The sequence below is a fragment of the Scyliorhinus torazame genome, chromosome 1, assembly GCF_047496885.1.
Source record: "Scyliorhinus torazame isolate Kashiwa2021f chromosome 1, sScyTor2.1, whole genome shotgun sequence".
Lineage (NCBI taxonomy): Eukaryota > Metazoa > Chordata > Chondrichthyes > Carcharhiniformes > Scyliorhinidae > Scyliorhinus > Scyliorhinus torazame.
Genome location: NC_092707.1, coordinates 65,771,404 through 65,799,371, shown reverse-complemented (window position 1 = coordinate 65,799,371; position 27,968 = coordinate 65,771,404). Strand labels below are relative to the sequence as shown.

At 46.3% G+C, this 27,968-nt stretch overlaps 1 protein-coding gene across 12 annotated transcripts in view; it reads left to right on the top strand.

Annotated features, from left to right (window-relative positions):
* Positions 1-27,968, top strand: part of mtmr3 (myotubularin related protein 3) — a 190,454-nt gene that overhangs the window by 104,307 nt on the left and 58,179 nt on the right. The window contains exon 1 of one of the 12 annotated variants that reach the window (XM_072495990.1): positions 14,851-14,982. The exons of the other annotated variants lie outside the window; for them this stretch is intronic. Coding sequence (XP_072352091.1) covers positions 14,974-14,982 — 9 coding nt within the window. The 5' untranslated portion in view covers positions 14,851-14,973. Of the gene's footprint in view, positions 1-14,850; positions 14,983-27,968 lie in introns of those variants that run through there. 12 annotated transcript variants of the gene reach the window in all.

The following is a 27,968-nucleotide window of genomic DNA, read 5'->3' as shown; positions in this document are numbered from 1 at the left end:
ATAAAGGACAGGCCATGCCTAACTAATTTAGTGGAATTCTTTGAGGTCATTACCAGTGCCGTAGACAATGGGGAGCCAATGGATGTGGTATATCTGGATTTCTTGAAAGCCTTTGCGAAGTGCCACACAAAAGGTTGCTGCATAAGAGAATGATGCATGGCGTTAAGGGTAAAGTAGTAGCATGGATAGAGGATTGGTTAATTAATAGAAAGTAGACTGGGCTAAGGGTGGGGGGTGGAGCACAGGGTTTCTCTCTGTGCAAATGACGTGCTTCTGTACATTTCAGACCCAATAGTTGGGATGGAAGAAATCATGAAGAAACCAGCTGCATAAATTGAATCTGGCCCGGCTGGTGGACCAAATGAAGGACTATTTTCGGAGATGGGACGCTCTTCCGTTGCCTCTGGCTGGGAGGGTGCAAACGGTGAAGATAACGGTCCTCCCGAGATTCCTATTTGTATTTCAGTGTCTCCCCATCTTTATTCCGCGGCCCTTTTTTAAGCGGGTCAACAGAGTGATCACGGGCGTCGTCTGGGAGGGCAAGACCCCGCGAGTAAGGAAGGTAATGCTTGAGCGGAGTCGGGGAGAGGGCGGGCTGGTGCAGCCAAATTTTCGCAACTACTACTGGGTGGCTAATATAGCCATGATCAGGAGGTGGGTGGTGGGGGAGGGGTCGGCATGTGTGCGTATGGAGGCGGCTTCATGTAAGGGCACCAGTTTGGGGGCATTGGTAACTGCGACTCTACTGTTCCCGCTGGCATGGTACTCTACCAGTCCAGTGGTGGTGGCGGCTCTGAGAGTTTGGGGCCAGTGTCGGCGGCATGTGGGAGCAGTGGGAGCATCGGTCTGGGCCCCAATCTGTGATAATCACCGGTTTGCCCCGGGGAGTATGGACGGGGGGTTCCGGTTATGGCGGAGAGCGGGGATTGAGAGGATGGGGGATATGTTCATAGATGGGAGCTTTCCGAGTATGAAGGCGTTGGAGGAGAAGTTTGGGTTGGCGAGGGGAAACAAATTCAGGTATCTGCAGGTGTGGGACTTCCTTCGTAAACAGGTGTCAACCTTCCCGCTCCTACCGCAAAGGGGGATTCAGGACACGGTAGTTTCCAGAGGGTGAGTAGGAGAAGGGAGCATCTCGGTCATTTATAAAGAGCTTATGGGGTCGGAGGAGACGCAGACCGAGGAGCTGAAGCGCAAGTGGGAGGAGGAGCTTGGAGGTGAGATAGAGGATGGTCTATGGGCAGACGCATTGAGTAGAATCCACACGTCCGCAACATGTGCCAGGCTCAGCCTGATGCAATTTAACGTTGTTCATCGGGCTCACATGACAGTGGCCCGGATGAGCAGATTCTTTGGGGTGAAGGACAGGTGCGCAAAATGTGCGGGAGGACCAGCGAACCATGTCCACATGTTTTGGACATGTCTAAAGCTGAGGGGATTTTGGCAGGGGTTTGCGGGCGTCATGTCCACGGTGTTAAAAACAAGGGTGGCGCTGAGTCCAGAGGTGGCGATTTACAGGGTGTCAGAAGACCCGGGAATCCAGGAGGAGAAAGAGGTAGACGTTCTGGCCTTTGCTTCCCTGGTAGCCCGGAGACGGATACTATTAGTTTGGAGGGACTCAAAGCCCCCGAAGTCGGAGACATGGCTAGCTTTCTCTGTTTGAAGAAAATCAGGTTCGCCTTGAGAGGGTCACTGTTAGGGTTCACCCGGAGGTGGCAACCATTCATCGACTTCTTTGCGGGAAATTAATCATCAGCAGATTGGGGGAGGGGGGGAGGAGAGTAGTTTCGACTAGAGTAGGGGGTCAATAAGGGTGGAACCTATACGAGGGGCAAATGTTTTTTGCACTATGTTTATGATTTCATGTATATTGTTTATTTTGTTGTTGTTACTATACCAAAAATACCTCAATAAAATGTTTATTTAAAAAAAAAAATAATAGAAAGTAAAGAATGGTGATTAATGGGTGTTTCTCTGGTTGGCAATCAGTAGCTAGTGGTGTCCCTCGGGGATCAGTGTTGGGCCCACAATTGTTCACAATTTACATGATTTGAAGTTGGGGTCCAAGTTTGCAGGCGACACTAAGATGAGTGTTAAAGCAAAAAGTGCAGAGGATACTGGAAGTCTGCAGAGAGATTTGGATAGTTTAAGTGAATGGGCTAGGTGTGAGGTTATCCATTTTGGTAGGAATAACAACGAAAGGGATTATTATTTAAATGATAAAATATTAAAACATGCTGCTGGGCAGAGGGACCTGGGTGTCCTAGTGCATGAGTCACAAAAAGTTGGTTTACAGGTGCAACAGGTGATTAAGAAGGTGAATGGAATTTTGTCCTTCATTGCTAGAGAGATGGAGTTTAACTAGGGAGATTATGCTGCAATTGTATAAGGTGTTAGTGAGGCCACACCTGGAGTATTGTGTTCACTTTTGGTCTCCTTACCTGAGAAAGGACGTACTGATGCTGGAGGGTGTGCAGAGAAGATTCACTAGGTTAATCCCAGAGTTGAGAGAGTTGCATTTAGAGGCGAGAGTTGACTGGGACTGTACTCGTTGGAATTTAGAAGGATGCGGGGGGATCTTATAGAAATGTTTAAAATTATGAAGGGAATAGATATGATAGATGCGGGGAGGTTGTTTCCACTGGCGGGTGAAAGCAGAACTAGGGGGCATAGCTTCAAAATAAGGAGAAGTAGATCTAGGGCTCAGTTTAGGAGGAACTTCTACACCCAAAGGATTGTGAATCTATGGAATATCCTGTCCAGTGAAGCAGTTAAGGCTCCTTCCTTAAATGTTTTCAAGATGAAGATTGATCATTTTTTGAAGAATAAAGGGTTATGGTGTTTGGGCGTGAAAGTGGAGTTGAGTCCACAAAAGATCATCCATGATCTCATCGAATGGCAGAGCAGACGCGAAGGGTCAGATGGCCTACATTTGCTCCTAATTCTTATGTTCTTATGTTCTAAGTTACATTCCTGCCGCTTTCCATACTCTCTGTTTTATTACTCTCTGTTCTGGAAACTTTACTAACCTGTTCTGAACCCTCCCCCACTTTAACTAGTTTAAATTAGTGACATTTAAGGGGCATCTTGACAAATACATGTATAGGATGGGAATAGAGGGATACAGACCCAGGAAGCGTAGAAGATTGTAGTTTAGTCGGGCAGCATGGTCGGCACGGGCTTGGAGGGCCGAAGGGCCTGTTCCTGTGCTGTACATTTCTTTGTTTTTTGTTCTTTGTTTGTTCTAAAGTCCTCATCATTAACCTACACTTCTCCTCTAACTTTGATTGTCTAATTTTATTTAATTTGAAGTTCTATCCACAACCCTCGTGGACTACAGCAGTTCAAGATGGCAGCTCACCACCACTTCCCAAGAGCAATTAGGGATGACAAAAATGCTGGCCACTAAAAACCCTGGCCAGCCAACACCACCGATGTCCTGATTTTCAATCCTTTTGTTAAAGAATGCATAAACTCACATTATTATTCAGGAGGCACAGCAGAAATTCATCCTAAGGAGGAGGAAACATGCTGAGGGCAGGACAAGGCATCCATGGCTGACGAGGGAGGTCAAGGATAGCATAAAAGCAAATGAAAAAGCATGCAAAGTGGCAAGGATTAGTGGGAAGCCTTTAAAAGCGAGCAGAGGACAACTAAAAAAGCAATAAGGGGAGAGAAGATGGAATATGAGTGCAAGCTAGCTAGTAATATAAAAGAAGATAGGAAGAGTTTCTTTCAATATATAAATGGTAAGAGAGAGGCAAAAATAGACATTGGACCACTGGAAAACGTGGCTGGAGAAGTAATAATAGGAAACAAAGAAATGGCAGACGAGCTGAATTGTTACTTTGCATCAGTCTTCACGGTGGAAGACACTAGTGGGATGCCAGAGCTCCAGGAGAATCAGGGGGCAGAGGTGAGTGCAGTGGCCATGACTAAGGAGAAGGTTCTGGGGAAACTGAAAGGACTGAAGGGGGATAAGTCACCTGGACCGGATGGACCCCACCCAGGTCCTAAAAGAGATACTGAGGAGATTTTGGAGGCGTTGGTGGTAATCTTTCAGGAATCACTGGAGGCAGGAAGGGTCTCAGAGGATTGGAAAGTGGCTAATGTAACACCACTGTTTAAGAAGGGAGGGAGGCAGAAGACGGGAAACTATAGGCCGGTTAGCCTGACTTCGGTCATTGGTAAGATTTTAGAGTCCGTTATTAAAGATGAGATTGCGGAGTACTTGGAAGTGCATGGTAAAATAGGACTGAGTCAGCATGGCTTTGTCAAAGGGAGGTCATGTCTGACAAATCTGTTAAGAGTTCTTTGAGAAGTTAACAAGGAAGTTAGACAAAGCAAAACCAGTGGACAGATTTATTTAGATTTCCAGAACTATTTTAACAAGGTGCTGTATAGGGGATTGTTAAATAAGTTAAGAACCCATGGTGTTCAGGGTAAGATCCTGGCATGGATAGAGGATTGGCGGACTGGCATAAGGCAGAGTGGGGATGAAGGAGTCTTTTTCAGGATGGCAGCTGGTGACTAGTGGTGTGCCTCGGGTCTGTGCTGGGACCACAACTTTTCACAATAGCCATTAATGATCTGGAAGAGGAACTGAAGGCTCTGTTGGTTGCTAAGTTTGCATATGATACAAAGATCTGTAGAGGGACAGGTAGTATTGAGGAAGCAAGGGGGCTGCAGAAGGATTTGGGCAGGCTAGGAGAGTGGACGATGAAGTGGTAAATGAAATACGATGTGGAATGCGCCAGCAGGTTATGCTGGTGAACGGAAGGGAGGTGGTGGGGGAGAAGGCCAAGGGGGTGGCCGGGGGGAAAGGGGAAGTGGGCGGGGAAGAAGAGGGAGGGGAAAAGCGGTTGGGGGGTTTCTGCGTCACGGCAGGGGGTGAGAGATGACATGGTCAAGGACGAAGAAAGGGGTCATCTGGGGTGGGCTAGGTACAGAGTGGAATTAAAGGGGCAGAAGTTAAGTGGGGAAGATGACAGACGGTAGAGGGGATTGGAGGCGCAAGGCTCCGGTAAGGTTGGTAACGTGGAACGTCCGGGGACTGAATGGGTCAGTTAAATGGTCACGGGTGTTCGCGCACCTCAGGAGCTTGAAAGCGGGGATTGTCTTTTTGCAGGAGACACACCTCTGTGTGAAGGACCAGGTTAAGTTAAGGAAGGGGTGGGTCGGGCAGGTTTTTCACTCTGGGTTTGGTTTGAAATCGCGGGGTGTGGCGATTTTAATGAGCAAAAAAATGGGATTCATGAGTGCAAAGGAGGTGAGGGATCCAGGTGGGAGGTATGTGATTGTGAGTGGGGTATTGGAAGGGGCACCGGTAGTGTTGGTAAATGTGTATGCCCCAAATTGGGAAGATGTGGGTTTTATGAGGGGGTTGCTTGCAGCATTCCCGGATTTGGCCACGTACCAGTTGACCATGGGAGGAGATTTTAACTGTGTCCTGGAGCCGAGGGTGGATAGATCGAGCCCCAAGTCGATGGATAGGGTACGAATGGCAAGGGAGCTGGGGTGGTTTATGGAGAGGATGGGTATGGTGGATCCATGGCGCTTTCAGAACCCAGGGAGAAGGAAGTATTCCTTTTTGCACGTCTATAAGGTGTATTCGAGGATTGATTACTTTGTAGTGAGTTGGGAGATTTTGGTTGGGGTGGAGGGGGCAGAGTATGCGGGGATAGTTATCTCTGACTATACACCCCACTGGGTGGATATTCGGTTCAGTACGGGACGAGAGCAGAGGCCGGGGTGGAGGTTTGACTTGGGGTTGTTGGCGGATGGAGGTTTTTGTGATAAGATGCGGTTGGCGATTCGGGATTATGTGGAGTTCAATCAGTATGGGAGGTGTCGGCGGGCATTTTTTGGGAAGCACTGAAGGCAGTGGTCAGGGGAGAAATTATCTCATTTACGGTTCGTGCGAATAAGGAAAGGAAGGAGGAACATGACCGTCTCGTGAGTAAGATAATGGAGGTGGACAGGGAATATTCGAGGGTGCCCACCGTGGAGAGATTAGCGAGGAGGAAAAAGTTGCAGGGGCAATTTGACAGGCTGACAATGGGGAGGGCGGTAGGGCAACTGCGTAGGGCAAGAAGGGTGCAATACAAGTATGGGGAGAAGACGAGCCGCATGCTGGCGCACCAGCTGCGGAGGCAGACTGCATCCAGGGAAATATTGAAGATTTGGACTGGGACTGGGGATGTGGTGTCAGAGCCAGGGAAGATAAATGAGGCATTTAGAGAGTATTACCAGGGACTTTGAGGCAGACCCAGGAGGAGAGGAGGGGGACATGGGGTGGTTTCTGGACGAGCTGGAGTTTCCCCAGATGGAGGAAGCAAAGAGGCAGGCATTGGAGGAGCCCCTGAAGCTAATGGAGGTTCTGGATAGTACCAGCGGTATGAAGTCGGGGAAGGCCCCTGGGCCGGATGGGTACCTGGCAGAATTCTTTAAGGAATTTGCGGCAGGCCTGGCACCACATCTGTTGGGGGCGTTTAATGAAGCACTGGGGAACGGGGAGTTGCCGGAGACGGTGAAGCAGGCAGTAATCACACTAATCCCAAAAAAGGAAAGGATCCGGTGGAATGTGGGTCGTATAGACCCATATCACTATTGAACACGGATGTGAAAGTATTGGCTAAGTTGTTGGCGGGAAGATGGAGGATAGTGTCCCGGGGGTAGTTGCAGAAGATCAAACAGGCTTCGTGAAGGGCAGGTAGCACGCAAGTAATAAAAGACAGCTGTTGAATGTGGTGATGAATCCGTCGAGAGCTCTGGTACTGGATGTGGTGGTGTCTATGGACGCGGAGAAAGCATGTAATCGGGTGGAGTGGCGGTACTTGTTTGAAGGTTTGGGAAGATTTGGGTTTGGGCTGAGATTTGTGGCATGGCTGCGGTTGCTGTAGCGAGGGTGAGGCCGAATGATATGAGCTCACGAAGCTTTGACTTACACAGGGGTACGAGGCAGGGGTGCCCGCTGTTGCCGCTGCTGTTTGCGCTGGCCATAGAGCCATTGGTGATGGCTCTCGTGGGGGGGGGGGGGGGGGGTGGGGGGGGGGGGGGGTAGGTAGAGCGGCAGGGAATAATGAGGGGACAGAGGGAGCACCGGGTGTCGCTCTTTGCAATGACCTCTTGCTGTATGTTTTGGATCCGTTGGCGAGTATGGGAAGAATTATGGGCCTGTTGGGGAGGTTTGGAGGGTTCTCGGGATACAATCTGGCTGTAGGGAAAAGTGAGGTATTCCCGGTGTATGAGCTGGCACAGCGGGCTAATTTAGGGGGGGGATGCCATTTACGGTAGCGAGGGATAGGTTTAGGTATTTGGGGATTCAGGTAGCGAGGGAATGGACGGGGCTCCATAAGTGGAACTTAACGAAGCTGGTGGAGGAGTCCAGGGAGGATCTTAAGAGGTGGGAAACACTGCATTTAACATTGGCGGGGAGGGTCCAAGTGCTGAAAATGAATATTCTGCCGAGGTTCTTGTTTATCTTTCAGGTTCTCTTGATCTTTATACCAAAGGCCTTTTTTCAGAAAGTGGACACAATCATCTCTGACTTTGTATGGGCGGGGAAGGTGCCGAGGGTGGGGAGGACCCTACGCCAGAGGCAGCAGGGGGGGATTGGCGTTGCCAAACTTGCTTCATTATTATTGGGCGGCGGAAGTGGACAAGGTGCAGCGGTGGTGGGAAGGAGAAGGGGTAGAGTGGGTTAGGATGGAGGAGGAATCTTGTAAGGGGTCTAGTTTGAGGGCTATGGTGACAGCAGCATTGCCAATGGCTCTGAGTAGGTATTCAGGAAGCCCAGTGGTGCAGTCCACGGTGAAGATATGGAAACAGCTGAGGAGGCATTTTAGGGTGGAAGGTATGTCGATGCTAACGCCGCTGTGCGGGAATCATGGGTTTGAGGGGGGGGGTGGATAGTGTATACAGGAGGTGGAGGTAAGTGGGGCTGATCAAGGTGAGGGATTTGTATTTGGAGGAAGGGTTCGCCATTCTGGAGGAGCTAAGGGAGAGGGTAGAACTGCCGAGGGGTTGGGGACTTTGCACAAAAGGTCTGGAAGGGGTTCCCTGGATTGCCGGGATACACCCTGCTGGAGCGACTGCTGCTTCCGGATGTGGAAGGGGAGGGAAGAATTGGGGAGTATGGAGTGAGGCACTGCGAAGGGTAAACGGGACCTCCTCTTGTGCAAGGATGAGCCTGATACGGTTTAAGGTGCTGCACAGGGTGCATATGACTCTGGAGACAATGAGCGGGTTCTTTCAGGGGGTAGCAGATGAGTGTGAGAGGTGTGGGCGTGGGCCAGCGAATCAGGCGCACATGTTTTGGGGTTGGGAAAAATTGGGAAGATTCTGGGCAGGAGTGTTCGCGGTCTTAGCCAGGATAGTGGAGGAGGAGGTGGACCCGGAACCTTTGGTGGCGATATTTGGGGTTTCAGAAAAGCCGCAGCTCATGGAGAGGAGAAAGGCCGATGTCTTGGCCTTCGCCTCTCTGATTGCACGGCAACGAATTTTGCTGGAGTGGCAGTCGGCATCGCCCACGGGGGTAGCAGTATGGTTGGATGACCTGTATGACTTCCTGCGGTTAGAGAAGACAAAGAATGAGTTAAGGGGCTCAGCAGGGGAGCTTGAGAAAAGGTGGGGGATGTTTGTGACCATGTTTGAGGAGCTGTTCATCGCAGGGGATGGGGGTGTGGGTGATGGGGAGGGGGGTTGAGAAAGGAGAAAAATCTGTAAAAACTGTATAGTTGATTGTTGGGAAGAACGTTTCCCGGGGTGTTGATTTGCTGTAACCAACTTTGATACAAGTTTAAATTTAAAACATTTTAAAAATACAATGTGGAAAAGTGTGAGGTTTTGCACTTTGGAAGGAGGAATTTAGGCATAGACTATTTTCTAAATGGGGAAATGCTTAGGAAATCAGAAGCACAAAGGGACTTGGGAGTCCTTGTTCACGATTCTCTTAAGGTTAACGTGCAGGTTCAGTCGGCAGTTAAGAAGGCAAATGCAATGTTAGCATTCATGTCAAGAGGGCTAGAATACAAGACCAGGAATGTACTTCTGAGGCTGTATAAGGCTCTGGTCAGACCCCATTTGGAGTATTGTGAGCAATTTTGGGCCCTGTATCTAAGGAAGGATGTGCTGGCCTTGGAGAGGGTCCAGAGGAGGTTCATAAGAATGATCCCTGGAATGAAGAGCTTGTCTTATGAGAAACGGTTGAGGACTTTGGGTCTGTACTCGTTGGTGTTTAGAAGGATGAGAGGGAATCTTATTGAAACTTGCAGGATACTTCGGGGCCTGGATTGAGTCGACGTGGAGAGGATGTTTCCACTTGTAGGAAAAACTAGAAGCAGAGGACACAATCTCAGACTAAAGGGAAGATCCTTTAAAACAGAGATGAGGAGGAATTTCTTCAGCCAGAGGGTGGTGAATCCGTGGAACACTTTGTCGCAGAAGGCTGTGGAGACCAAATCACTGAATGTCTTTAAGACAGAAACAAATAGGTTCTTGATTAATAAGGGGATCGGGGGTCATGGGGAGAAGGCAGGAGAATGGGATTGAGGAAAATATCAGCCATGATTGAATGGCGGAGCAGACTCGATGGGCCGAGCGGCCTAATTCTGCTCCTATGTCTCGTCTTACATAAAGTACTTTGAAATGGGATTGTTGGAACTTGAAACCTGTGTTATTTTGGTCTCAGAAAACTGTTAATAGTATCAGAGCTGACCCCAGAGGCAGGGCTTTTAAGGGAACGTCAGAGCTACAGGCGGAGTTAAGCTTGCTGACCACAGGGAGGGCGGCTGAGAAAGGCGAGGGGGTGCGATTTGTGAACATGGAGAGAAGGCCAGCAGAATGGCAGAATGCTTGCACAGCAGCTTAGGAGGAGGGAGGCAGCTAGGAAGATAGGGAAAGTAAAGGACAGAGATGGGAACCTGGTTGGTGATTCAGTAGGGGTGAATAAGGCGTTTAGGGATTTCTATAGCAGGCTGTACAGGTCGGAACCCCCTGTGGGGCCTGAGGGGATGGGGCACTTCTTGGAGGGGCTGAATTTTCCAAAGGTGGACGGGAAGCGGGTAGAAGGGCTGGGGGCTCCGATCGGGTTGGAAGTGATAGTGGAAGGTCGGAAGGCCATGCAGTCGGGTAAAGCCCCGGGGCCGGACGGGTACCAAGTGGAGTTCTATAAAAAGTTCTCTGGGATATTGGGGCCGGTGTTGATGAGGATGTTCAATGAGGCAAGGGAAAGAGGGGTGCTGCTCCCGACGATGTCACAGGCAATGATTTCTCTGATTCTTAAGCGGGACAAAAACCCGGAGCTGTGTGGGTCCTACAGGCCGATCTCCCTGTTAAATGTGGATGCCAAGTTGCTGGCCAAAGTCTTGTCTTCCAGGATTGAGGATTGTATTCCAGACATTATCGGGGAGGACCAGACGGGGTTTGTTAAGGGCAGGCAGTTGGTGGCCAATGTAAGAAGTCTGTTAAATGTGATCATGATGCCCCCGGAAGGTAGGGGGGTGAAGGTAGTGATTGCAATGGATGCAGAAAAGGCTTTTGATCGGGTAGAAGGGGACTATCTGTGGGAGGTACTGGGACGGTTCGGATTCGGGCGCGGCTTTATCGACTGTGTCAGGTTGCTGTATCAGGCTCCTGTGGCAAGTGTACAGACGAATAGGACTACATCGGACTATTTTAGACTGCACCGGGGGACGAGACCGGGATTTCCCCCCCCTCCCACTGTTGTTTGCGCAGCCTATAGAACCGTTGGCAATTGCTCCGAGAGCCTCGAGAGGACTGGTCAGGGGGGGTGGAGCACAGGGTTTCGATCTGTGGATGACCTGCTTCTGTATGATTCGGACCCAGTAGAGAGGATGGAAGAAATCATGAGGACTCTAGGGGGATTTGGCCGGTTTTTGGGGTATAAGCTTAATATGGGAAAGAGTAAGATGTTTGTGGTCCAGGCAAGGGGACAGGAGAAGCGACTGGGAGAGCTGCCATTTAGGTTAGTAAAGGGAAGCTTTAGGTACCTAGGTATCCCAAGTGGCGCGGGAATGGGACCAGCTGCATAAATTGAATCTGGCCCGTCTGGTGGACCAAATGAAGGACTATTTTCGGAGATGGGACGTGCTTCCATTGTCTCTGGCTGAGAGGGTGCAAACAGTGAAGATGACAGTCCTCCAGAGGTGCCTATTTGTATTTCAGTGTCTCCCCGTTTTTATTCCGCGGTCCTTTTTTAAGCGGGTCAACAGAGTGATCATGGGCTTTGTCTGGGCGGGCAAGACCCCGCGAGTAAGGAAGGTAATGCTTGAGCGAAGTCGGGGAGAGGGCGGGCTGACGCTGCCAAATTTTAGCAACTCTTACTGGGCGGCTAATATCGCCATGATTAGGAACAAAGAACAGTACAGCACAGGAACAGGCCCTTCGGCCCTCCAAGCTTCCGCCGACCATGCTGCCCGTCTAAACTAAAATCTTCTACACTTCCTGGGACCGTATCCCTCTATTCCCATCCTATTCATGTATTTGTCAAGATGCCCCTTAAATGTCACTCGTCCTTGCTTCCATCACCACCTCCGGCAGCGAGTTCCAGGCACCCACTGTGTAACAAAAAACCTGCCTCGTACATCTCCTCTAAATCTTGCCCCTCGCACCTTAAACCGATGCCCCCTAGTAATTGACCCCTCTACTCTGGGGGAAAAAGCCTCTGACTATTCACTCTGTCTATGCCCCTCATAATTTTGTAAACCTCTATCAGGTCGCCCCTCAACCTCCGTCGTTTCAGTGAGAACAAACTGAGTTTATTCAACCGCTCCTCATAGCTAATGAAATGAAATGAAAATTAAAATCACTTATTGTCACAAGTAGGCTTCAAATGAAGTTACTGTGAAAAGCCCCTAGTCGCCACATTCTGGCGCCTGTTCGGGGAGGCTGTTACGGGAATTGAACCGTGCTGCTGGCCTGCCTTGGTCTGCTTTCAAAGCCAGTGATTTAGCCCTGTGCTAAACAGCCCCTGCGTAATGCCCTCCATACCAGGCAACATCCTGGTAAATCTCTTCTGCACCCTCTCTAAAGCCTCTCCATCCTTCTGGTAGTATGGTGACCAGAATTGAACACTATACTCCAAGTGTGGCCTAACTAAGGTTCTATACAGCTGCAACATTACTTGCCAATTCTTATACTCAATGCCCCGGCCAATGAAGGCAAGCATGCTGTCTGCCTTCTTAACTACCTTCTCCACCTGTGTTGCCCCTTTCAGTAACCTGTGGACCTGTACACTTAGATCTCTCAGACTGTCAATACTCTTGAAGGTTCTACCATTCACTGTATATTCCCTACCTGCATTAGACCTTCCAAAATGCATTACCTCACATTTGTCCGGATTAAACTCCATCTGCCATCTCTCCGCCCAAGTCTCCAAACAATCTAAATCCTGCTGTATCCTCTGACAGTCCTCATCGCTATCCGCAATTCCACCAACCTTTGTGTCGTCTGCAAACTTACTAATCAGACCAGTTACATTTTCCTCCAAATCATTTATATGTATACTGCGAACAGCAAAGGTCCCAGCACTGATCCCTGCGGAACACCACTTATCATAGCCCTCCAATTAGAAAAGCACCCTTCCATTGCTACTCTCTGCCTTCTATGACCTAGCTAATTCTGTATCCATCTTGCCAGCTCACCCCTGATCCCGTGTGACTTCACCTTTTGAACCAGTCTACCATGAGGGACCTTGTCAAAGGCCTTACTGAAGTCCATATAGACGACATCCACTGCCCTACCTGCATCAATCATCTTTGTGACTTCTTCGGAAAACTCTTATCAAGTTAGTGAGACACGTCCTCCCCTTCACAAAACCATGCTGCCTCTCGCTAATACAAAGTGGGTGGTGGGGGAGGGGTCGGCATGGGTGCACATGGAGGTGGCTTCATGTAAGGGCACCAGTTTGGGGATGTTGGTAACTGCGCCTTTACCGTTCCCGCCGGCACGGTACTCCACCAGTCCAGTGGTGGTGGCTGCCCTGAGAGTTTGGGGCCAGTGGAGGCGGCATGTGGGAGCAGTGGGAGCATCGGTTTGGGCCCCAATCTGTGATAATCACAAGTTTGCCCCGGGGAGTCTGGACGGGGGGTTCCGGTTATGGCGGAGAGCAGGGATTGAGAGGGTGGGGGGGATATGTTTATAGAGGGGAGCTTTTCGAGTTTGAGGATGCTGGAGGAGAAGTTTGGGTTGGCGAGGGGAAACAAATTCAAGTATCTGCAGGTGCGGGACTTCCTACGTAAACAGGTGTCAACCTTTCTGCTCCTACCTCTAAGGGGGATTCAGGACAGGGTAGTTTCCATAGGGTGAGTAGGAGAAGGGAGCCATTCAGACATTTACAAGGAACTTATGGGGTCAGAGGAGACGCAGACCGAGGAGCTGAAGCGCAAGTGGGAGGAGGAGCTGGGAGGTGAGATAGAGGATGGTCTATGGGAGGACGCGTTGAGTAGACTGAACGCGTCCGCAATATGTGCCAGACTCAGCTTGGTACAATTTAAGGTTGTTCACCGGGCTCACATGACTGGCCCGGATGAGCAGATTCTTTGTGGTTGAGGACAGGTGCGCAAAATATGCGGGAGGACCGACGAACCATGTCCACATGTTTTGGTCATGTCCAAAGCTTGGGGGATTTTGGCAGTGGTTTGCGGATGTCACGTCCACGGTGTTGAAGACAAGGGTGGCGCTGAGTCCAGAGGTGACTATTTTTGGGATGTCAGAAGACCCGGGAATCCAGGAGGAGAAAGGGGCAGACATTCTGGCCTTTTCTTCCCTGGTAGCCCGGAGACGGATACTATTAGCATGGAGGGACTCAAGGCCCCCAAAGTCAGAGACCTGGCTATCGGACATGGCTAGCTTTCTCTGTTTGGAGAAAATCAAGTTCGCCTTGAGAGGGTCACTGTTAAGGTTCACCCGCAGGCTGCAACCGTTCGTCGACTTCGTTGCGGGAAAGTTATTGTCAGCAGGCGCGGTGGGGAGGGGGGGGGTCGTTTCGACTAGAGTAGGGGGTCAATAAGGGTGGGACCTGTACGAGAGGTAAATGACTTTTGCACTATGTTTATGGTTTCATGTATATTGTTTATTTTGTTCTTGTTACTATGCCAAAAATACCTCAATAAAATGTTTATTTAAAAAAAAATAGTATCAGAGCTAAATATTTGTAGCTGTTCTGTATGTTTATTTAACATGTTCTTTCACATAATAAGCAATATTTTCTTGAGTCTGAAATATATAGTCTAGCAGAATGGTGCTTTTCTAACTACTGGTGAGAAGAGAAGTTTAAAGACATTGTGGCACTATTTTCAGTTTAGCATGAGAGCAAAAAGAATAATTTATAGTTTGAGTAATGTTACATTGCATTCACTGCGTAAATGAAATTACATTTCAGTTCATAGGTGCAATCTGATTAAGAGAAACAGACTTAAACAGAACACTAAAGGGAATAATGACGGCTTGGTTGAGACAATATTCTGTCTATTACATACACCTTTAATGAAACCAAAATCTGGTTCTCTTCATTTGATCTTTGACAGCTCTATTTTGGATCACAAAAGTTCAATTGTGACATAACATTGATAACCACAAAGGAAATAGGACACTAGTACGTTTTGCCAGCTGAATGTTTATTTCAACACAATGAATTTGTTGTGTTGGGAAACAATTATGCTACCAACTTGATATAGTAGTGTTCAGTTACTTTGCAAAGTCATGTGAGTGGTGCTTTTTGAAGAATTTAGTTGAACTTAATTTCAATTCGGTTATATCAGCTTATAACCAAATGGATCTGATATTTCAGATTATTTAATTTACCAAAATGGAAAAGTCGTGCTTATTTTTGAAATATTTGTCCTCGCTGTTCAAGAGCCAATTAGCAGTAAGAGAACATGAACAGTTAATTTGAAGAACGTATTTTTATTCGTTCTGTGATGAAATGAGGTGCCTAATTCTACAAGGTTGATGCCTTCAGTGAGTATTATGGATAGAATCCTAAAAATTACTGGTGTCTAGAATTTTGTTACTATATTTATGACCTCACCATCAGTCTGTTGTCCACTGATATTTCCAGTTATGCGCAATCACAACTTGTTTAAGAACTGAATGAAGACGTAATATATATGAAACTTGGGTTCAATTAAATCGCTCTAAATTTGCAAATATTCCTGGACCACTTCAAGTCCAGGATATAGTGCACATCTGAATAATCTACTTGTTTTGCTCCATCTCAATATGCACAGCTGAATTTCTCTCCCCATAGATTGTTTAATTGTAATTCCTCTTGCACATGTTGCTCTTGTTCCTTAAGTATTTTGCCAGAATTATGTTGTGCACAAGACATTGGTGTGTGCCTGCAAAATGTGTGAATTGCATCAGTGCAGATACATTATCCAAAGTCCGGCTATTCGAAACCCAGAATTGTCTGAAAACCAAACATTTTTCTTTCGGGAGATTTGGGTGCAGCTCCCTGAACAAAGTGTGGAAATGAAGGGGCCATTCTTGCGCTGATCCCAGAGGGTGGCATCAGCAAGTGTTATGCACACATACAACCTTAGTGCTTCAGTTGGTAAAGACAATCAATAACTAAGTCTCTGTTCAATTCCCACTCGATACTAAATCATCTGATCTCAGAGGGCATTGTTATAGGAGTGATACAGTTGGCCTCCGGGCCCCTGACTACATACCAGAAATGCAGCCAGAGTCCTCTGGTATTTGTGCCTTGGTATACATACGGTATTTGTGCCCTGGTACACATACATCTACATCTAAGGAGATTATTTTGAGGGATGAATTGAATGCTTGTGTGGTGAGAAACAAATATCTGATTGAGTGATTTTTGATGTCTGATCAAAACATGAACCAGCACGGTAGCATTGTGGATAGCACAATTGCTTCACAGCTCCAGGGTCCCAGGTTCGATTCCGGCTTGGGTCACTGTCTGTGCGGAATCTGCACATCCTCCCCGTGTATGCGTGGGTTTCCTCTGGGTGCTCCGGTTTCCTCCCACAGTCCAAAGATGTGCAGGTTAGGTGGATTGGCCATGATAAATTGCCCTTAGTGTCCCAAATTGCCCTTAGTGTTGGGTGGGGTTACTCGGTTATGGGGATCGGGTGGAGGTGTTGACCTTGGGTAGGGTGCTCTTTCCAAGAGCCGGTGCAGACTCAACGGGCCAAACGGCCTCCTTCAGCACAGTAAATTCTATGATAATAGTCTTTTCAGAAAACAAATATATTTGCAAGTTCCTTTCTGAGTCTGTCCAATTAATTACCTGACAGTCTCGCAGCACATTTCTCCAAATCTCCAGGAGTTGTGACAGTCTAGTGATGAGAATTATGGTTGCATCCTTTTGATGTTTAATGGTAACTTCTATATAAACAATGCTATGTTGAGCTGGGAGAGGGGAATCAATCGTACACTCCTAAACTGCCTATTCTGTCAGTGGGTAATCCAAAATCCTGGAAAATCCGGCACTGTGTGGGTCCCGAGGGTGCTGAAGTTTTGACATCGAATCTGTAATGTTAGCTTAAATATTCTGAAGAGGTGAGAAATTTATGGCTTAATTCTTTGCATGTTTGGTTTTACAATATCTTTACATGCTTCATTATATTTCAATGATTTAAATGTGCAAGCAGTTAGTTTCCTATGAATGTGATTTTATGATTAAAATGATGTACAATTTTTTTGTTTGACATTTTCATAACTATCTTAACAGAAATGCAAATGCCTGGTTTGAAAAGTCTTGACTTGCATACACAATATAAAAACAATTAGCTATTTTTTTTGAAGTAATATGACCACCTGCCAAATAACCTAACTAGTGAAAGCATTGCTTTTTATGATACAAACAAACACAAACTAACTTCTGGTAACCAATAGCTACTTAAGAGAAGTTAATGTTGATTGAACAGAAATAGCAGTCCACGTGGTAAACAATATTTTAACATGATTAAAACATTACAAAAATGGCATGTTTAAAAATTAATGTTATTTCTGTACAAAGATGAATCGTTGTTTTTGCGATGTGTTTTTCCACCATTTGTTCAGACTTGTATGCAAGATGCGTCCCTAAATACTATTGGTTCCTTGGCTTAGTTATTCAAATTCTGGATCTAGAAGTATACTTGTATTTGGTCAGCTATCCAATATCAGGATGTGACTTTTCATGTACATGGCTTAATATCTTTCAATCCTTCTTTAATAGCACTATAGTTGTACCTACGCCTCATGGATTGCTGCAGTTTAAGAAGACAAATTCATCACAACTTTCTTAAGGACAATTTGGGCAGCATGGTAGCACAGTGGTTAGCACAGTTGCTTCACAGCTCTAGGGTCCCAGGTCCCATCTTGGGTCACTGTCTGTGTGGAGTCTGCGCGTTCTCCCTGTGTGTGCGCGTGGGTTTCCTCCGGGTGCTCCGGTTTCCTCCCACAGTCCAAAGATGTGAAGGTTAGGTGGATTGGCCATGCTAAATTGTCCTTAGTGTCCAAAAAGATTAGGTGAGGTTACTGGGTTACGGGGATAGGGTGGAAGTGTGGGCTTAAATGGGGTGCTCTTTCCAAGGGCCGGTGCAGCCTCGATGGGCCAAATGGCCTCCTTCTGCACTGTAAATAAATTCTATAATTAAGCATGGGCAATAAATGCTGGCCTGACTAGTGGTGCCATATCCTGTGAAAGAATAAAAAGTATTTTTCCTCTCCATGACAACTTGATTGTTGTAAGTGTCCATAAGTAAGATACCAAAACAAATGTATGAAAATGCTGCAAGGGAGCATAGATTTCCCAAAAACTGGACCACACACTTTTAAAATTCAGGTGTACTTGTATGTGACAAACTTAATACTGGAAGTATTTCTAAAGAAGCTGCATGCCTGTATTAATTTGGAGGACAATCATGTTTGCAACTTAATGTGCTGTATTTGAGTTAACATGATTACAAACTGGAAAACCAACAAAATATTTGTTTTGAAACTCACTGGTAGAAAGTTTAAGAAACCTAAAATTTGGAAGAGTTGTAAGTTTATTTTATTGACTATAGTTTAAAATTGCATCAGTATTTATAAAAATCTGTGTTCAATTAGTTTTATACAATTCTTGTTTCACTTCTGCTCCTGGACTACAACAATTATAAGGTGAGTTTCATCTAGAATTTGACAATTTTGTCAATCATTGAAGCACTGTACTGCTAGTTGCAGATTAACAGCGCACAAATCTCCTTGGGCCATCAGGATTAAAAGTAATAGAATAAATTTTACAAGACAATCATGCATAACCAATAATGCATAATCTTGCAATCTACTCTGCAGAGTGGGGAAATAAGCTTGGTAATCACATGTCTCACTTAAAACACACTGCTGTGAGATCCTGAAAATTAGGAATGCTTTTTGGCCTACTTTGAATTTAAAGTTGTATTGAAATGTTTCCAATTCCGAGAAATAATATCATAAAATTCTACCTGGCATATATTCTAAATAGTTACTAGCCAGTAAGATCTGTTGATGAACTGTTAGGCAGTAAACCAAGTTCAGCCGGTGATGTCACAATTTACCACACGCCGATGGGTGTGAAGCCTTTTATTCCAGAATTCATTACTATGATAGAATTTTACGTTGAGTTCAAAAGTAATTTGGTTAATTTCAAAACTAGGGTCTTAAATCTAAACAAAGTAAACTATATATATATATATATATATATATAATATGAGGGGCACATTGTCTAAAATGGATTGGGAAACTAGATTAAAAGATGCGATGATGTTCGGATACACTGAGGGAGAATTTTAGAATGTCCAATTCACCTATCCAGCACGTCTTTCGGGACTTATGGGAGGAAAGCGGAGCACCCGGAGGAAACCTAGGCAGACACAGGGAGAACATGCAGACTCCGCGCAGACAGCGACCCAAGCGGGAATTGAACCTGGGACCGTGGTGCTGTGAAGCAACAGTGCAAACTACTGTGCTACCATGCTGCCCTGATTAATGGGATTAAGTGGGGAATTCAGAATGGCCAATCCACCTAACCCACACCTCTTCGGACTCTGGGAGGAAACCGGAGCACCCAAAGGAAACCCATGCAGACATGGGGTGAATGTGCAAACTCCACACAGTTACGTAACGCTGGAATTAAACCATGGTCCCTGTGTTGTAAGGCAGCAATGCTAATCACTGCCACCGTACCGCCCAAATGGAAGAGCTGTGAAAACATTTTACACCTGAAAAGTTTGGAGCTCAAAGTCTTTGGAAAATAAATATTTAAAAAAACAGCCTGAGTTTGTAACTAACCTGAAAAAATTGGAGCTCAAAGTCTTTGGAAAATAAATATAAAAAAAGACATCCTGAGTTTGTAACTAACCCCAGCTTCACTAATTTGAGGTAAAGATTTTGACAATAGTTGCTGGTACCAGATTCTTGAACTTCTTACTCCAGTTTTAATTAGTCAATCAAAGAAGTTTTATATACAGAATTTTGTCATCCAGCCCATCATGTCTGTGCTAGCTCTTTGATAAAGCTGTTCAATTTAGTCCCAAACCCCATCTTTTTTCCCCATAATTCTGCAAATTAGATTCTCTCCCAATTCGCTGAGGATAATGGTATCAAATAATAAATATGTCTGAGAAGTTAGCTGATGTCGTATGAAGTTTTGTTGCATTAAAATCTTTCCAGCAGTAGCTCTGGACAGCTGTGCATTTCTTCAGGTTGCAAAAGTGGGTGGCAAAGTGGTAAGCACTGCTGCCTCGCTTGCCAAGGACCCGGGTTCAATTCCAGCCTTGGATGACTGTCTATGTGGAGTTTGCTCATTCTCCCTCTCTGCGTGGGTTTTCTCCGGGTGCTCCTGTTTCCTCCTACAGTCCAAAGATGTGCAGGTTAGGGAAATTGGCCATGCTAAATTGCCCTTTAGTGTCCAAAAATGTGTAGGTTAGGTGGGGTTACAGGGATAGAGCAGGGGAGTGGGCCTAGGTAGGGTGCTCTTTCAGAGGGTTGGCGCAGACTCGATGGGCCGAATTGCCTCCTTCTGCACCAGGAATTCTATGAAATAATTTAACAGCTTACATGAGAAGAGAATTGCAGAACAGAAATATCGTCTTATCGTAAATGTTTTGAAGGATAGATTTAAATTGTAATGTGGAAACCTGATTAATTGTTGCATAATAAGTTGGGTAATAATAGGTTGTGATACACAACAATGGACCTCTTGTTTCACTCGAACAATATGATCTTAAGCTGGAACACTTGCCTACAAGGGGGAAGAGTCAAATTAGCATATTGATTTGAGCCACTCACTGCCCTGTTGGTCGATTTAAAGTATTATTGGCAAATGACTACAAAAGGTTGCATGTCTTTTCCGGATGTGTGGGCCAGAAAAAAACAGAAAATGATGAGGAAGTATGGGGGGAGGGGAGAGGGGAGGGGAGAGAGAGAAGGATTTCTAAATTAAGCATTATGGTACAAGTTATATTTATAAGAATTTTTTCAACTCTTGCTGCCTGCAGGTTAATAGTGGCACGGTAGCACAGTGGTTAGCACTGTTGCTTCACAGCACCAGGGTCCCTGGTTCGGTTCCCAGCTTGGGTCACTGTTTGTGCGGAGTCTGTACATTCTCCCCGTGTCTGCGGAGGCTTCCTCCGGGCGCTCTGGTTTCCTGAAAGACCTGCTTGTTGGGTGAATTGGACATTCTGTCCTCACTTTTCACCCCACCAGCTTCTACATTCAAAGAATCATCCCCTGCCAGTTCCCCCAACTCCAGCATGATTCCTATCTGAGGAAGTGTACATGGTTGTCTACATGTACTTTAGTAAAGCATTTGCTAAGGTCCCTCATGGCGGGCTGTTGCAAAAGATTAGATCCCATGGGGTCAGCGATGAAGTAGCTGGATGGATCCAGAACTTTCTTGGCCATAGAAGACCGAGAGTAGCAGTGGAAGGGTGTTTTTCCAAATGGAAGTCTGTAACTAGTGGTGTTCTGCAGGGATCAGTTCTGGGACCTTTGTTCTTTGTAATATATATAAATGACTTGGAAGAAAAGTATTCTTTGATTAGCAAGTTTGCGGATGATACTAAAATTGCAGGTGTTGCGGATAATGATGAAGATTGTCAGAGAATACAACAGGATATAGAGAGGCTGCAAAATGGGGCAGAAAAATGGCAGATGGAATTTAATCCGGACAAATGCGAGGTAATGCATTTTGGTCGATCCAATTCAGGTGGGAGCTATAAAATAAATGGCAGAACCATCAGGAGCATAGAGACAGAGAAATCTGGGTGTGCAGGTCCACTGATCCTTAAAATGGCAGCTCAGGTGGAAATGGTGGTAAAGAAAGCATATGGCATGCTTGCCTTCATAGGACGGGATATTGAGTATAAAAGCTCAAATTATGTTACAGTTATATAGAACGTTGGTTCGGCCACATTTGGAATACGGTGTCCAATTCTAGTCACTGGTCACTGCACGACCAGAAGGATGTGGAGGCTTTGGAGAGAGTACTGAAAAGGTTTACCAGGATGTTGCCTGGTATGGAGGGTATTAGCTATGAGAAGAGATTGAATAAGCGGATTGTTCTGCCTGGAGAGACGGAGGCTGAGGGGCGACCTGATAGAAGTTCATAAAATTATTAGGGGTATAGATAGGGTGAACAGTTGGAGGCTGTTTCCCAGGGCGAAAATGACAATTACAAGGGGGCATAAGTTCAAGGTGAGGGGGGACAGGTTCAGTGGAGATGTGCGGGGCAGGTTTTTTACACAAGAGTGTGGTGGTGGCCTGGAATGCACTGCCAAGTGAGGTGGTTGAGGCAGATACGTTCGCGACCTTTAAGGCAGTTGGTCTAAATAGGTCACGTGATCGGCGCAAGCTTGGAGGTCCGAAGGGCCTGTTCCTGTGCTGTATTGTTCTTTGTTCTCTTTGTTCTCTATTGACAAAGTGGCTGTGGGAGTCGGTGGACGAATGAATATTTGTTTGTAACCCATCGTCTGCAATGGAGGCAGAAGTTGAGGAGGGTTAGGTAAGAGTCCGAGATTGACCTTATGAAATGAGAGAATGGTGGAAATTGGAAGCTAATTTGATTAAATTTTTAATCACAACGCAAGAGTAGAAAGTGGCACCAATACAATCAAAGTCGCCGAAAGAGAGGTGCGGGAAGGTTTCCATGCTGCTTGGGACTGAAACAAGGAATGTTTCAAATATTCCACAAAAAGGCAAGTATAGCCATAGATACACCTTTTTATTTGGAAGACCTGAGTGTGGTCAACAAGAAGTTGTTCAATGTGAGAAGTTCATCCAGGCAGAAGAAGATAGTGGCAGATGGAAATAGGTTGGACTTCATTCTTCAGTTTAGGTGCTTTATTTATCTTGTTGGAATAGTATGCATTCAAATAGATGCTGAGGATAGATTATAAAGAATGAAGACGACACAGCAAGAGAAATACATGGTAATCTACTTGCATTTTGTCAGATTTTCACTTGTATATTTTTCCCCCTTTATATTTTTTCCCTATGATAAAATTATGTTTCATTGAATTATAATAATAATCTTTATTAGGGTTACAAATAGGCTGGCATTAACACTGCAGTGAAATTACAGTGAAAATCCCCTAGTCACCACACTCCAGCGCCTGTTCTGGTACACTGACATGGAGAATTCAGAATGTGCAATTCACCTAAAAAGCACATCTTTCGGGACTTGTGGGAGGAAACCAGAGCACCAGGAGGAAACGCACAGGGAGAACGTGCAGACAGTGATCCAAGCTGGGAATCGAACCCGGGTCCCTGGCGCTAACCACTATGCTACCGTGCCGCCACTAACATTGAGTTCAACAAATTCAGACTGAACTCTCTCCTCCGTTTTCACCCCATTTTTAATTCTATGAATTTATTTTCATTTCTTCCATTGCCCTGTTTATCCCCTCACTATTATTCTCCCAAACCACTTGGACCATCTGTTCCCTGTTGCATTTTTCCCTTTGACACATTGGTCACCTTTGTTCTGCCATTGGTGACTGACCCCTCCACCCTGGGAAAGGCTGCGGGCCCATCCACTTATCATGCCCTTCAGAATCTTGTAGACCTCTATCAGGTTACTTCTCAACCGTCTTTCTAGTGAAAACAGTCCGAGTCTATTCAACCTCTCCATATAGCTAACACCCTCCAGACCAGGCAACATCCTGGTAAACCTCCTCTGCACCTTCCCCAAAGCCTTCACATCCTTCTGGTAGTCAGTCTCCACCTATTGCTGGCCCTCTATCCAGCCCCACCACTCCACAGGCCACCACACCCCACCTCACACACAACAGTAAAAAGAACAGTACAGCACAGGACCAGGCCCTCCAGCCCTCCAAGCTTGTACCAGTCATGATACCAATCTTGGCCAAACCCCTCAGTTCTTCCTTGTGCCGTATCCCTGCACCCATCCTATCCATGTATTTGTCAAAGATGTCTTTTGAACTCCGTTAATGTATCTTCTTTCACAACCTCCCTTGGCATCGCATTCCAGGCACTCACCACCCTCTGTGTATAAAAAAAAAACCTGTTTCGCACATCTCCTCTAAACTTTCCCATGGACCTTAAACATATGGCCCCTGGTGACTGACCCCTCCACCCTGGGAAAGGCTGCGGGCCCATCCACTTATCATGCCCTTCAGAATCTTGTAGACCTCTATCAGGTTACTTCTCAACCGTCTTTCTCGTGAAAACAGTCCGAGTCTATTCAACCTCTCCATATAGCTAACGCCCTCCAGACCAGGCAACATCCTGGTAAACCTCCTCTGCACCTTCCCCAAAGCCTTCACATCCTTCTGGTAGTGTGGCAACCAGAATTGTGTGTAATATTCCAAGCGCAGCCTTACCTAGGTTCTATACAGCTGTAGCATGATTTGCCAGTTTTTATACTCTATGCCCTGTCCAATGAAGGCAAGCATTCCGTATGTTTTCTTGGCTACCGTCCACTTGTGTTGCCACTTTCAAAGATCTGTGGATCTGCACGCCCAGATCTCTCTGACATTCTACATTCCTAAGGGTTTTACCATTTACGGTATATTTCCCCTCTATGTTAGACCTACCAAAATGCATTACCTCAGTTATCTGGATTAAACTCCATTTGCCATTTCTCTGCCCAAGTCGCTAACCTAGCCATGCCCTGCTGTATCCTCTGACAATCCTCAACACTATCTGCCAATCTACCAACCTTGATGTCATCCACGAACTTACTTATCAGACCAGTTACATTTTCCTCCAAATCGTTTATGTATAGTACAAACAACAGAGGCCCCAGCACCGATCCCTGTGGAACAGCACGAGTCACAACCTTCCATTCAGAAAAACACCCTTTCTACTGCTACCCTATCCCTCGTGTGACCGAGCCAATTCTGTATCCATCTTGCCATCTCACCTCTGATCCCGTGTGACTTCACATTTTGTACCAATCTGCCATGAGGCACTTTATCAAAGGCTTTACTGAAGTCCATGTGAACAAAATCCATCGCCCTCCCCTCATCAATCATCTTTGTCACCTCCTCAAAAAAACTTGATCAAGTTAGTGAGGCACAACCTGCCCTTCACAAAACCACAGGAACAGGGATCGTGTGCCTTAGTCTCAGAATATGACATTTGTAGCATTGATTCAGGCTACATCAATGCTGTAACCAAAACAAAAGTCATTTGAAGAGATTCACATCTGGAGTTGTGGGAACAATGGACACGTGTGGGAGGTGACAACACACACAAGAACCTTGGAAGGAAAAGGAAGGATGGAGTTGACACAGTAGTTTGGAAGAAGGAGAGGCTGATGTTATTTTAGGAAGGTGACAGCAATAGCATTGAGAGGGACAGGAGTAGCATCTTGGAGGAAGGGAACAATTCAAATGCCAGCTAGCATGGAAATCAGTAAAGGAATATTTAGGTGATTAACAATTCAGTGACAATGAGATCAAATGAACAAAAGTTAGGTCTTGTCAGTAAGATTAGTTCAGAGGCATAATAGGATGGAAAATAAAGAAAGGCACAGTTTCGTGGTTAGGGTATGGGAGAACATTGGGCGAGATTTAGCTTGGTGGACAAGGGGAAGGTAGGGGAAGCAGCAGACAAATGATACTTAACAGTGAATCTGGTCCATTATTTGACACCAACCTCTTTAGGATTTCTTCATCTTGATTGCTGTACAAACTGCTCACAGTTGCTTTAACTCTCTATTCCCAGACTGTATTAAACTCTCTTAAACCTGAAAATCACTTTAGATATCTTCCTGGCCTCACGATGCAATGTCTTTTCAACTTTACTTTACTGAACAGTTCTCTGTTACCGTACCTTTAACCTCAGATTTCTTGGAAACTTCTCTTCATTTCTCTAGTTTCCTTAGCTAGCTGCTCTTCAGTTCTCTGCACTTGTTTTCTTAACAATTACTCCATGGTGTAGCTTTTCTTCCCGCAAAGCTGAGAGAGATGTTCCCTCCCTAGTCTTCAACACCAACTGCTTCTAGCAGAGCTGTGAGAGCTGCCTTCTTTCTCATTACTTATCTCCCAACTTCCCACAAATTAACTAAAACCTTGATTTTCTACCTTAGGCCCCAGATGCTAAGCAACACCCATATGCTTCTGTCTTTCATTTATTCTTCACACCATAGACCTCTCTAAGCACAATAGAAACACAGTTGGAACTGAACCAAACCCCATACCAACGAACACCTTTGTCCAGCATGAATCTATTTATAGATTTTACCCTTCCAGGCACAGAACGTTACATTAAACCCACATAAAGCTATATTATTTCTAATGTTCATCAATACAAATATAAGTCCCTTCAAACTACCTTTGTTTTCCTAATTGATGGACATTGTCCATTTTGTGAAAAATTCACGTTGACTGAAGTCCAGATCTTGAAAATTAAGAATCTGATATCCTTATTGCTAATGACCGATGTTACCATTACAACATTGTCTATTGATTTCCATAAGTTGGGACATTACATATATATGACAGTTTGGTAAATACAACTTCTGTCTGTTAAGCTCGCCCAGACCATGTCAGTTAGAATTCTTTGGACAATTTCTGGTGGCGGCCATGGTGTGAGTGGTCGCACATTTGGCAGCTCCCGTCATGGTGATTTTGTTGGTCCTTTCCCCCGATTAACGGGCAGGTGTTTTAAGTGCAAGTGTGGTGGAGGAAGGCTGGTGAATGGATTCGTGGACCAGAAGTGGTTTTAGAAGAAAGAAGCTGTTGGAGCAAGGAACATTTCCTGTGTACTCCCGGTTTGACTATTTTGTGATGGATCAGACTTTGTTAGCGGCAGTGTTCGGTTCGGAGTAGTCGCCGATTGTGGTCTCGCACCACATGCTGCATTGGGTGGACTTGCAGGTGGTTCGGGGAAGGGGGCAGGTTAAGATGTTGGCACACTAATTGAGGAAGCAGGAGACGGCGAGGGAGATTGGATAGGTGAAGGATAGGAGGGGTAAAATGGTCTCAGACCCGGTGGGTGGTCAATGGGGTATTTAAGAGCTTTTACAAGAGGCAATATGATTTGGAACCCCGGCAAGGGGTGGAGGGAATGAGGCATTTTTTTAGATGGGTTGGAGTTCTCGAAGATGGAGGAAGACCTGGTGGAGGGGCTTGGAACGCCCATTGGATTTGTAACGGTGATGGAGGGTATGGGGACGATGCATGCGGGGAAGGGCCTGGACAGCTTCCTGGTGGAATTTTATAAAAAGTTCTCGGGGCACCTGGGGGCCCTGCTGGTAAGGGCATTAAATGAGGCAAAGGAGGAGCTCCCCCCACCCACATTGTTGCAGGCCTTGGTTTCCTTAATTTCAATGAGAGATAAGGACCCGGAGCAATGTGGGTCCTACCGCCCAATTTCATTGCTGAATGTGGATGCCAAGTTGCTGGCTGAGATCTTGGCCTCACGGATTGAGGACTATGTGCTGGGCATGATGGGGGAAGACCAGACAGGGTTTGTGAAGGGGAGGCATCTGTCGGCCAACATTAGGCTTTTGTTAAATATTATAATGATGCCCCCGGAGGGACGAAATGTGGAGGTATCGGTCGCAATAGATGCAGAGAAAAGGCCTTTGATGGGGTGGAGTGGGGTTACTTGTGGGAGGTGCTGGGGCAGTTTGGGTTTGGGCAGGGGTGGATTGGGTCCGGTTGTTGTACTGGGCCCCGGTAGCGAGTGTGCTAACGAACCGGGTGAGTTTGGGGTATTTTAGGTTGCATCATTGGATGAGGCAGGGACGCCCACTCTCCCCATTGCTCTTTGCCTAGGCGACAGAGCTATTGGCAATGGCACTTAGAGCGTCAAGAGGTTGGCAGGGGATAGTTCAGGTTGGGGTGGAGCATAGGATTTCGCTCTATGCGGACGATTTATTGCTCTACATATTGAACCCACTGGAAGGTGTTGGAGGGGGATCATGTGCATATTGGAGGAATTCGGCCGGTTCTCTGGGTACAGGCGAGAGGGCAGGAGAGGAGGCTGGGGGAACTGCCGCTTAAGGTAGTGGTGGTGAGTTTCAGATATCTGGGCATTCAGGTGGCGGAGGGGTGAGAGCAGTTAGACAAGTTGAATCTGGCCCGGCTGTTGGAGCAAATTAAGGGGGATTTAAGAGGTGGGACGTGCTCCCACCGTCGTGGTGGGCCGGGTGCCGTCTGTGAAGATGACGGTTCTCCCGAGGTTTTTGTTTGTGTTCTCGATCTTCATTCCAAAGGCTTTTTTAGGAGGGTTAATGCACTGATTTCGGGGTTGTGTGGGCGGGTAAAGCTCCACAAATGAAGAGGGTGCTGCTACAGAGGTGCCAAACTCGATGAATTATTACTGGGCAGCAAATATAGCCATGGTAAGGAAGTGGGTAGTGGGTGAGGGGTCAGTGTGTGAGCAGATGGAGGCAGCCTCTTGTAAGGTTCCGGAGTCGGGAGGTCATGTTGCAGCTGTACAGAACTCTGGTACGGCCGCATTTGGAGTATTGCGTACAGTTCTGGTCACCGCATTAT